Source organism: Rana temporaria, chromosome 5 (genome assembly GCF_905171775.1).
Source record: "Rana temporaria chromosome 5, aRanTem1.1, whole genome shotgun sequence".
Classification (NCBI taxonomy): Eukaryota; Metazoa; Chordata; class Amphibia; order Anura; family Ranidae; genus Rana; species Rana temporaria.
This window is the reverse complement of record NC_053493.1, coordinates 173,485,694-173,498,372: the sequence shown is the minus strand read 5'-3', so window position 1 is coordinate 173,498,372 and position 12,679 is coordinate 173,485,694. Positions and strand designations below refer to the sequence as shown.

Here is a 12,679-nt window from a genome sequence, read left to right as displayed (position 1 = left end):
CCCCCAAAAATGGAAGTCCCTTCAATCAAAGGGGCTAAGGTGGAAAACATGGAACAAAATAATTTCAGTTGGCCTTTGTTCGGGGCGTAATATGAGATAAATGTAAACAAATGACCATCAATGAGCCCCTTAACCAAAAGGAACCTACCATCCGGGTCTCTATAGTCAGCCAACCAGGAGAAATTAGAGGATTTGGAAAACACTATTGCCACCCCTCTAGTCTTATCCTCTGCGTTAGCTAAGTAAAACAAAGGGAAATTATGGTGAATAAAGGTGGGACTGTACCTCCTAGGGAAGTGAGTCTCCTGTAATAAAATTACGTCACCTTTAAGTGATTTATAGCTGTCAAACAGCTTTCTCCGTTTGACAGGAGAGTTGAGGCCCTGGGCATTGTGGGATGCTATTTTAAGAACAGGTGAGGGTGTGCTAGCCATCAAAAGGAGAAGGAGTGCTATCATAGCCTGCGTCACTAACCTTAAAAGGAGCCAGACCCCCGACCGAGGAGCACACGGATCTTCCACACAGAGACGTGATGCGAAAATAACCCACAGATATAACCTGGAGTGTGACAAAAAGAAACACAGATGGCATTAATCCCGAGAAGTAGAGGAAAGGAAGGAGGGGAGAGAAGGGTAAAAAGAATAGAATAGAGAGAGAAAAGGAGACAAACAGAAAGACCACAGACAGTCTCTCTGAAGGTGGCGGGTCAGCAACCGAGGAGCACATAAACCCCCCGGGGGCAGATCCTTCAAAAAGTGTCTGCACAAAAAACTGCAGACAACCCATCCCACGGGATCCTAAGAGACCGAGGAATAGGTGGAGGCACATGCTGGTTACAAAGCTCCCAGGCACCTAAAGAAAAAACATATTCTCAAAATGCAAAAACCCACAGATGGGATCAAAACCCCCACAATAAAGGGAGCCACACCCCACCACCAAGTTAGACTATCACTAATATGCCCAGTATTTCCCCCCCCCCCCCCTCAAAAAAAAAAGAAACACAAACAATCTCAGAAGACCAAGTCCTCAAAAAAGCATATGAAGGGCATGAGGGTAAAGTCAAATATACCAATAGGGGCAGAAAAGGAAAAAAAAAAACCCTGAACATGAATGAACAGTTCCTCAGGCAACTTTCAGGTCTGGAGAACTTCCTTCTGCTTCTTCGACCTCGGCTTGTTCCATAGCGGAGTAAGCGGACTTTTCAGAGAAGGTCGCTTGGCCGGGTTATAGGCAGGATTCAAAGTGTCCATGTCAGCTTCAAGTGTAATTAGCTTCAGGGATAATAAGGTTTTCTCTCCCTCTTGAAGGTTAGAAAAGGAGTAGTATTTTCCATTAAGCAGGAATTTAACAGCGAATGGGAAAGTCCACCAGTACTTTATTTCTTTTTGAGATAAAACCGCCAGCAGGGGTTTCAGGGATCGTCTCCTCTGAATTGTGGATTGGGAGAGGTCAGCGAAGATTTGTATGGGTGTCCCTGGCACATCATTTGTTTTGTCGCTCTAGATTGTTTCATAACCTCCTCTTTAACCAAATAAAAATGAGGTTTCACAATGACATCCCTAGGGGTACCATCTTTTCTGGGGGGGCCCAGGGCTCTGTGAACCCTGTCCAGTTCTTTTTTTAAATCGTTTATTTATATACCACATGAGGCCGGTCCACATGGACCATAATACAAACATTACATCTACAGATGCCAAGCAGGCGCACATAACAGAAACAGCTGAAAACAGATATGCGTCTTAACCGTATTCATGTGGCACTTTCTAACATATTATATCACGGGCCCGTGGCTCAGCCTCCCGCTTTTTCTCGTTTTCTAGGAGCAAAATGAGTGAATAGGAGAGAGAAGAGATTGCCGGACCTGCTCATTGAGCAGTCCAGCAAGTAAAGAAGAGAAAGAGAGTAAGAGAGGTGGGTAGGAGAGGGGATGGGGTAGGGGAGGTGGGAAATGGGGGGGGGGGGGGGGGGGGGGGTTCGCGATCATGGACAACCGTCGCCGGCTGACAGTGCCTCCCGCCACGGATTCCTCAGAGCAGTCCGGAGATCCTCGGAGGCAGGCGCGGCTCGCTCACCCCTGTCCAGTTCTAGGCGATGTTGCGGAATGCTCGGGATCAATGATTTAATTATCTCGTGGGTAGCTTGCATTACATCCCTTACAGCTTCTGGTAGACCTCTGATTCTAAAATTGTCTATTCTGGATCTATTTTCAAGTTCATCAATTCTAAGGAAGGCCGAGTCAAGCCTGTCCTGCAGCGTTTGAATATGGCCAGAATTCTGGTTAGTGGTGGCAACCGTGAGGTCTAGTTTGTGTTATATGGCTTCCATCCTAGATCCTAGGTTCTGGAAGTCAGCTTTGATGTCAGAAGTTATTTTAGCTGCTGTGGACGCAAGCCCCAAATCTAAGAAACAAATCATCAGAGTTGGAACCCATCATAGGGAGTGGTGTAAAGGGGAATGGACTCTCCTGCTGTAATGGTACAGACTGACCAGCAGACGGAAATGCTGATTCCCCAAATGTCCTGCTTAATAAGGACTCGGTGGATGCTGGGGAGGGAGTCACCTGCGGGAGTAATACACTCTGGTGTGCTGGGGTGAAAGTCAGAGTAGCTGGGGTTAACACTTGCCTCTGCTCCGCAATCCCTTCCACGTGTGCGGCGTGTTGCTGAGCCGCGGCGGCCATCTTGGATTTCCCAGGCAGTTAATCCGCTCAAATTGCGGCCCGAGGTCTCGGCGGACCTGGTTGGAAGACGTAAGGGGGGATAGCCTGTGTCAGCGTGACTCCAGAACACCCAGAGGGATGAGGTAGGGACCCCTCTGTGGACAGCTGTCGGCGCCGCAGGAGCTGTGTGTGACGGAGCTCCGGCTCAAGCGGCCATCTTGGAAACCCTGTACATGCGCACTAATCACCTCAGTTTTCCTCTCACACACTGTGTACAGACGGAAGGCAGGCAGCGGTGCTGAGTGGTCTCCCTCTGGGTGGCGTGTCCCCTGGGTAATACCCCTCCCCCCCATTTGGTGCAGCAAAAAGGGTGGACTTATTGAGTGTTTTCACTTAGTCCCTGATGGCTGTCAGTGGGTGATTATGAAGTCAGTATCTGACCTTTCTTCCCCAAACTTGCTAGAGGCAGCAAACCGTGCCCCTGCACCTGCGGTTCCCATTGATACACTGTCGGCAGTCCTGGCGTCCTTTGTTGCCAGGGTGGAAGTGGCGTGCAGGCGTAAGGGGGGTAAAAATCTCCCCTTTCCCCACCATCTTCTGGGGAATGCTCTGACTCGGATTCGGGCCTGGCTGCGGCTCAGGACCCCAATTCTGGTATGTCAGAAGATGCGGGCCAGGACCTCTCTGGTGAGGAGTACCTCTTGTCCGGGTCAGCGCAAGACAAGGCACGTGTGAGTGCACTTATTGATTCTGTGAGGGACTCTCTCAAGTTGGAGGATACAGCTGAGACGTCCACGCAGGGCTCAGTCTCTTTTGGGGCGAACCACTCTGTTAAAGTTTTTCCTTATGTGCCTTTGTTTGATAAGTTCATAGATAAGGAATGGGAATGGCCACACAAGTCCTTTGTGGTCCCTCAGTGCATGGCAGTCCGTTATCTTTTTGAGGAGGGCCTTTTGAAAAAAATGGACCTCTCCTCCGGTCGTGGACCCCCCGGTCTCTGGGCTAAATAATGTAACCACTCTCCCGGTTGAGGGGACCCCTGCCTTTAAGGACCCTACTGATAGGAGGTCCGAAGTGGTGAGCCATTCCATGTTCACCATGCTGGGGTCTGCGTTGCGGCCTATCCTTGCTGCAACTTTGGTGTCTCAGACACTTACTGAATTGGCAAAAATGTTGCGCCAGACAGTGGAGGAGCATCAGCTCCCCCTGAGTGTGTGAGGCTGGCCGACCAATTGGTACAGGGCCTTGTGTATGTCTGTGATGCCACTCTGGATGCTGCCCCCTTGATCTCCAGAGCCTCTGTAGCGGCGGGTTATTACGCCCCCTGATTTGACTGAAATGCTGGTCCGCTGACCAAGCATCCAAAAATGTTCTGGCTGATCTGCCTTTCAAAAGTGGGAGGCTTTTTGGTACCTCACTGGACAACATTATTATGGATGTCACTGGAGGTAAGAGCACACTTATCCCTCAGTCTTCTAAGGGGAAGGAGTCACACCGTAAGCCGGGACCCTCCTATTCCGCACAAAAGCGTTATTTTCATCAGTCAGGGTCAGCCGGCAGATCCTCCCAGACTGACAAAGGTCCAGCTGGGGGACAGAAGTGTCCCTGGGTGTACAAGCCAGCTAACAAGCCTGCTACCACATGATGTTTTGCCCCTGCCTGACTTAAGGGTGGGGGGACGGCTTTGCAGCTCGGTGGACCTCCCTGGTCACTTTGGGGTACACGATCGAGTTTCTTTCTTGCCAAACAGGTAATTTCCCTCAAATCTTCCTCTCCTTCAGGCTCGTCGTCTGCCTTAATGGGAGCAGTACAAGACTTGCTCAGGTGCGGGGTAATTTTACCTGTGCCACTGGAGCAAAGGTTTCAAGGGTTCTTTTCAAATCTGTTTGTAGTCCCAAAGAAGGACGGAGTCCGTCCAATCTTGGACCTCAAGGCCCTCAATGCCTTTGTGAGGGTGCAAAAGTTCAGGATGGAATCAATTAGTTTGTTGTTTGCTGCGCTCCATCCGGGGGACTTTCTGGTGTCCCTGGACATCAAGTACGTATACTTGCATGTCCCCATCTGCGCCATGCACCAGAGGTTTCTGCGCTTTGCGATCGGCAAAGACCACTATCAGTTTGTGGCTCTTCCCTTTGGCCTAGTGTTGGCACAAAGAGTTTTCACCAAGGTGCTCACCCCGATTCTGGCTTTGCTGAGACAGCGAGGCATTGCTGTCGTGGGCTATTTGGACGATCTTCTGAGAGCTGCTTCTGGCTCAGAATTAGAGGAGGACATGTCTATAGCCAGTCAGACCCTCCGGGAATTTGGTTGGGTGCTAAACATTCAGAAGTCGGTGTTGGTACCGACTCGGTGTCTGGAGTACCTAGGATTGATCCTGGACTCCTCGGAGGCGAAGGTCTTCCTTACTTTGCAGAAGTTACAGATACTCCAGTTGGCTGTGAAATTGTTGGCATCACGCAAATGGTCATCTTTCTGTTTTTGCATGCAAGTTCTGGGCGTCATGGTGGCCTCCTTATGCCCAATTCCACACTTGAGTCTTGCAGAAGGAGATGCTGCCCAAATGGAACAAATCTCTGTTGTCTCTGGATCGTCAGATTCAGTCACCTGTTCAGGGCCTCTCTGAGTTGGTGGCTGAGATCCGCAGCTCTTCAGTCCGGGAAGTCGTTCCTCCCCTTCAATTGGATTGTTATCACGACGGACACCAGCCTGACCAGCTGGGGGGGAGTTTGGGGGGGGTTCAGTCGGTTCAGGGCCGCTGGACGAGTCCCTACTGCCGATCAACGTCCTGGAACTTCGGGCGATCAGGCTGTGTCTCCTTGAGTGGTCGCAGGGGCTTCAAGGGCGTCCTGTCAGGATCCAGTCGGACAACGCCACAGTGGTGGCTAATGTCAACCATCGGGGGGAACAAGGAGCTTGGGTGTGGTGTCGAAGGTCGCTCACATCCTAAGGTGAGCTGAAAGAAGTGTGCCGGCTCTGTCAGCCATTTACATTCCAGGTGTAGAAAACTGGCAGGCGGACTACCTAAGTTGCCAGATGCTGGACCAAGGGGAATGGTCGTTACATCCGGAGGTGTTTCAACTGCTTTGCTGGAGGTGGGGCACACCGGACGTGGATCTCCTGGCTTCTCGACTCAATCGCAAGGTGTCGGTTTGGGGCCAGGTCCAGAGATCCCTGGGAAGACGCGTTGGTTGCCCTGTGGGGTCAGTATTGGCTAATTTATGAAGTTGCTTTCTCGTCTGCTCTGCAGAGTGGAGACCGAGGGGATCCCAGTGATTCTAATCGCTCCAGATTGGCCCTGGCGTGCCAACCTTGTGCGCCTAGTGGCGGATGCACCCTGGTGGTTGCCAATGCGGGAGGACCTTCTATCTCAAGGTCCCATATTTCATTCTTCTTTACAGTCACTGCCTTTAACGGCATGGCTATTGAAAGTCAGGTACTAAGGGACCAAGGTCTGTTGGATTTGGTCATGTCAACCATGCTGAGGGCAAGAAAGTCATCTTCTCGGAAAATCTACCATCGCACTTGGAAGGCCTACATCTCTATGTGCAAGGAGATGGAGTGGCGTCCATGGGCATATTCGGTTTCCAGGGTCCTGCTGCTTTTGCAGCGTGGAGTGGATCAGAAACTTGCTTTAAGCACCATTAAGGGACAGATTTCAGCCTTGGCTGTTTTCTTTCAATGACCCTTGGCGACCCATTCACTGGTGGGTACTTTTGTGCAGGGGGTTCGACGTGTGATTGGATCACCGCTTCCTCCATGGGATTTGAATCTGGTGCTCTCGGCTCTTCAGGATCCTCCTTTTAAGGACACCAGACAAATTCCTCTCTTGACGCTATCTCAGAAGGTAGCTTTTCTAGTGGCCATTACATCTGTCAGACGTGTTTCTGAGTTGGCGGCCTTGTCTTGCAAGTCGCCATACTTGGTCCTCCACAAGGATAAAGCGGTGCTACGCCAGCAGCCTACCTTTCTTCCGAAGGTAGTTTCAGCTTTTCACTTGAATGAGGACATTGTACTTCCGTCCATGTGTCCTTGACCGTCACATCTCTAGGAGGCTGTGTTACATACTTTAGATGTGGTACGTGCCTTGTGGGTGTACCTATATGCTACGGCTCCATTCCGCAGAAGGGCCTGGCGGCCTCGCGGGCCACCAATTATCGTTGGATCAGGCAGACCGTCAGCCAGGCCTACACTCTTAAGGGGCAGGTGCCTCCCTTCCCTGTCACGGCACATTCAACCAGGGCAATTGGTGCCTCCTGGGCTTTCCGACATCAAGCGTCTTGTTTCACAGGTGTGCTAGGCTGCGACTTTGTTGTCCGTTCACACCTTTTCCAAATTTTACAAGGTTGATGTGAATGCATCTTCGGATGCTTCCTTTGGCCACAAGGTTTTGCAGGCAGCTGTTTGAGATTGCACCTCCTCCGTTGAGGAGATCTGCTTGTTTGGGTTGAAGCTTGGTTTTTTGATTGCTGCTCCCACCCCTCATGTTTTTGACACTGCTTGGGAACGTCCCACTTGTCAAGATTTAAGGAGCTGTGTCCGTCCATGGACGGAACGAGAAAATAGGATTTTTTGTACTCACCATAAAATCCTTTTCTCTGTCGTCCATTAACGGACACAGCACCCACCCCTTCTTTTTTGTGTGTACTGCTTTTTGATGAACTGAGCTGCAGGGTGAAAGGTTATGTTTGGAGGGACCGCCCCCTGGGCGGGGCTGTTCAACTCTGTTAAAGTTACATGTATTTAAATATCTAACATGTCTGCCTAGTCCTCTCCTAATAGACGGAACATAACCCACTTTTCAAGATTTAAGGAGCAGTGTCTGTCCATAGACGAGAGAGAAAATGATTTTATGGTGAGTACAAAAAATCCTATTTTTTTGATTTTATTACAACACTCAGTGTTTTTGAGTCAGCATGGCACATCTTGAATTGGCAATATTTGCTCACTCTTATTTGCAAAAACACTCCAAATCTCTTGGATTGCCAGGGCGTCTCCTGTGCACAGTTCTCTTCAGATAACCCCACAGATTTTGAATTGGATTCAGGTCTGGGCTCTGGCTGGGCCATTCCAACACTTTAATCTTCTTGTGGTGAAGCCATTTCTTTGTTGATTTGGATGTGTGCTTCCAGTCATTGTCATGCTGAAAGATGAAGTTCCTCTTCATGTTCAGCTTTCTAGAAGAAGCCTGAAGGTTTTGTGTCAATATTGATTGGTATTTGGAGCTGTTTATAATTTGTTTGCAAAAGTTAACTGGGTTTGGATATTTTTCTTTGTAAGAAAATAATTTAGTCTTGCCACTCTACCCCATAGCCCAGGCATATAAAGAATACATGAGGTTGTCACATGTACCACACAGCCAGTACTTGCCAGATATATTTCTGCAGCTCCTTTTAATGTTGCTGTAGGCCTCTTGGCAGCCTCCCTGACCAGTTTTCTTCTTGTCTTTTCATCAATTTTGGAAGGAAGTCCAGTTCTAGGTAATGTCACTGTTGCCATATTTTCTCCACTTATTCTTGATGACTGTCTTCACCATGTTCCATGTTATATCTAATGCCTTGGAAAATCTGTTGTACCCATCTCCTAATACCTTTTAACAATGAGATCCCTCTGATGCTTTGGAAGCTCTTTGTGGACCATGGCTTTTGCTGTAGGATGCACCTAAGAAAATGTCCGGAAAGACTTACTCGAGCAGCTGAACTTTTATTTGGGATTAATCAGAGGCACTTTACCCACTTCGATACAGGGCACTTTCACCCCCTTCCTGCCCAAGCCATTTTTCAGCTTTCAGCGCTGTCACACTTTGAATAACAATTGCACAGTCATGCAACACTGTATCCAAATGACATTTTTTTCCCCACAAATAGAGCTTTATTTTGGTGGTATTTGATCACCTCTGCGGTTTTTATTTTTTGTGCTATAAACAAAAGAAGAGCGACAATTTAAAAAAAAAAAAAACTTTTTGATATAATAAATATCCCCCAAAAATATATAAACACATAATTTTTTCCTCAGTTTTGGCCGATACATATTCTTCTACATATTTTGATTATTGATTGGTTTGCGCAAAAGTTATTGCGGCTACGAAATAGGGGATAGATTTATAGCTTTTTTTTTTTACTAGTAATGGTGGTGATATGCAATTTTTTTTTTGGTGACTGTGATATTGTGGCGGACACATCGGACACTTTTGGCACAATTTTGGGACCATTCACATTTATACATCGAACAGTGTTATACATATGGACTGATTACTGTGTAAATGTGACTGGCAGTGAAGGGGTTAACACTAGGGGGTGATTAAGAGGTTAAATGTGTACCCTAGTGAGTTATTCTAACTGTAGGGGGAGGGGGCTGACTGGGGGAGGGGATTGATCGGTGTCCCTATGTACAGGGGACACACCATCGGTCTCCTCTCCCTGACAGGACGTGGATCTCTGTGTTTACACACAGTGATCCACGTCCTGCTTAGTTACTGGGCAATCGCGGGTGCCTGGCGGACATTGCAGCCACCGGGCATGCACATCGGGTTCCCAGTGACACGTCATATGACGTCCTCCCAGAAAAAGAGTCGTATTGTGCCGCCGTCATTTGACGGCGAGCGGTAGCCTAGTGATTAAAAGATGACAGGTGTGTACTGACTCCTATTTAACATGAATTTGAGTGCAATGCTTAATTATGAACATAGTAAACAAAAAATGTAGCGCTAAAGATACAATGTAGGATACCAGGTGAGGCAACAACATTAAATGGTGCATGTGCACATATCGAATGACATTTGAATAATCAAAAATAAAGTTCCATATGAGAAAAGAACATAACCAAGTCTATAATAGGAACTTGAAATGAACATCAATTGAACAATTGGTGAAGGGTGTGAGGTGGACTGATGTCCGATGATTAAAGGAACAAACAGGTGATCAGGTCGTCTGCAGAAATCTGTGAAAATCGCAATCACATCAGATATATGGTAGGTGTAAATACGCTTACCAGATAAGTTGGATACTACACAGCAAAAGAGTCAAAAGGGCGTTGTGGTCGTTTGGAAACCGGAACCACTGCAACCGGGTAGAGGATGGAAGTTGTAGTTGAGACTCCAACTGGCATGGGCACCGGGAACCAGCGATGTTCAAACAGCGTGCTGTGTAACCGCAACAAATTCCGGATGAAATCCTTAGGCCGTGTATCCAGGAGTGCAAACAATGGACTTGGCTGAAGCTCCAGTCAGACCATGGGATGAAATTAAAAAAATAAAAGAAAGGGGGTTCCAATAGCGCAGGTCAATAAAACCAATATGAGGTTTATTCAGTAAAAGTCATACATTTAAAATAATGACATAAAAAAGTGATCACGTGATGAAGCAATATGGGGTGCTCAATAGCGTTACCCGATGCGTTTCGGCCACATAAGCCTTCAACAGGGGCATTTTTATTTACTATCTATAGGCTTTGTTTGTTTGTATGTAGCAGCTTATTTTTTGTTTAGAGTTAGCGCAGTTATTTCTTTATTTTGTAATTATGAACATAGCTATAAGAGAGGGTGTGCACACTTATGCAACCACATCATCACAGAAACCTGATATTTTAACAGGGGTTTGTAGACTTTTATATGCGCTGTATAATATAATCTGTCAGGGAAGGGCAGGAACAGCAGTTGTGAACCCTCTGTTATTTGACAGCGGCAGAATGGCTCCCCTGCATGAATCACTGTAGCTGTATGGTGGCTGCTTTAAGGGGTATAGGGGGCGCCCACCGTGTGCTGAGGAGTCAATGCGCGTGCCCGGTGGCCACAATGTTTGCTGGCACCCACGATCGCTCCTGGCAGCCAGAACGAGGCTATGTGTGTGTAAACACAGAAATCCACATTCTACCAGGGGAGAGGAGACAGATCGGTCCCCTCCCCTGGCAGTTCCATCCCTCTACAGTTAGAACACACTGAGGGAACACATTTAACCCCTTGATCACCCCCTAGTGTAAACCCCACCCCTGCCAGTGACATTTATAAAGTAATTAGTGGCTATTTTTAGCTCCTGATCGCTGTATAAATGTTGGTCCCAAACAAGTGCCAAGTGTCCGATCTGTCTGCCGTAATGTTGCATTCCCGATAAAAATCGCAGATGACCGTCATTACTGGTAAAAAAAATAAAAAAAAAAAGCCATAAATCCATCTTCTATTTTCTAGACTTTATAACTTTTGTGCAAAGTAATCAATATATGCTTATTGAGTTTTTTTTTTACCGAAAATATGTAGAAGAATTTATATCGGCCTACACTGAGGATTTTTTTTTTTTTTTTTTTAATTGGGGATATTTATTATAGCAAAAAGTGTAAATATTGTGTGTGTTTTTATTTTTTTTCAAAACTGTCTCTAGCGCAAAAAATAAATACTGCAGAGGTAATTGAATACCACCAAAACAAGCTCTATTTGTGCGGTATAGTGTCGCACGACCGCGCAATTGTCAGTTAAAGCGACACATTTCCATATTGCAAAAAATGGCCCGACCAGAAAGGGGTTCAATCCTTTTGTGCCGGAAGTGGTTAAATATGTCCTTAGGGCAGAGTTCCTACAGAAAAAAAAAAAACAGCTGCTGACATTCAATATATGAACACTTACCTGTCCAGGACACCCGAAGCCGATCTGTCCCTTGGTTCTCGGGTGGAGGTGCCGCCATCTTCGGTAAGGGAATCAGGAAGTGAAGCCTTGTGGCTTCACTTCCTGGTTCCCTACTGCGCACATGCAAGTAGCTGTGCACAATTTCACCGGTCCTCGCTGTCTTCTGGGACCTGTGTGTCTCCCAGAAGACAGGGTAGGGGGGATGGGGGACATGGCTTATGCCACAGATACTGCGGCAATCTATACCTGGAAGTGGGAGCAAATGCCTGGATTAGACAGGTATCTGCTCCCCCCTGAAAGGTATCAAATGTGACTCGGGGGGGGGGGGGGGGGGGGATTCTGGAAAGGGTAAGTTCCATTTTTGGATGGAACCCCATCATTGGGGAGATTAACACCTATCTTAACGCCGGAACACCATTTTGCAACCTTGATATTTATTAGTAAAACTGTTCATATCTTTGCAACCATTTGGATTATCCAGGTGAAATTAGACCATGTGTTTTTTCAGGACAAATTGTGCTTTCAATTGGTAGTAAATGGTAATGAAAGTCTCCATTATGATAACTGTTAGAAATACACAGCTATTTTTTTTTATTTTTTTTTTTTATATTACCATTACCTACCACCAAAAAAAAATCAAAATAAATAGTCTTAATAAACAGAAACCACCACAAATACTTGTATGTGTAGATAGATTATTTCTGTTGTTCAAAATGTATTTACTAAATAGTGGAGATATTCTGTGTATTATAATTCTTATTTATTTTTAAAGGTATATTATGGCTGAACTTATTCAAACAGAAAAGACCTATGTAAGAGATCTGCGGGAATGTTTGGATGTAAGTTGTATGTGTCTTGTTTAAAAGTCTTATACCTATTATATATTTGTTACAAAATTGGTGCATTTATATCTAGTAGTGTACAGTTTTTCCAAGAAATTGTTCACAAACCTCTAGTAATTACCTGAGTTTGTTATAATATTGACCAGTAACACCAGTATTGTGACATCATAAATTATAATGCAAACTTTTACAATTCACACTTTTGTCGGGTAAAAAGTATACCAACTTCTAGAATAATTATATTATATAATAATTCTAGATTAATTATTTTGTTTATCCACTTTGTTCCAAAATGTTTTCTATTTTCCTTGCAACTGTAAGTGCCTGAAATTTGCATTTATATTCCCTATATACCAGGTTTCAAGAGGGTTATAACATTAAATACTGCTGTCAGCCTTGCATGTTTTCCTGAAACAGGAGTTTGATTACAGGATAGTAATACACAAAAATGAGTTGTTGGTCACCAGGCTGGTGGATACATTTTGGCCAAGCAATGCTGCTTTTAAGGTGTATGTAAGAGGGTAGAAAGGATAACAAAGGGAGGCCGAGTACATCATTCATATTACTT

General features: G+C 46.1%; 1 protein-coding gene across 6 annotated transcripts in view; it reads left to right on the top strand.

Moving 5' to 3' along the window:
- Window positions 1–12,679, top strand: part of TRIO (trio Rho guanine nucleotide exchange factor) — a 1,129,982-nt gene that overhangs the window by 501,180 nt on the left and 616,123 nt on the right. For all 6 annotated transcript variants that reach the window (XM_040353401.1, XM_040353397.1, XM_040353396.1 and 3 more), the window contains one exon: window positions 12,042–12,108. In XM_040353401.1, the coding sequence (XP_040209335.1) occupies window positions 12,042–12,108 (67 nt within the window). The remainder of the gene's footprint in view (window positions 1–12,041; window positions 12,109–12,679) is intronic.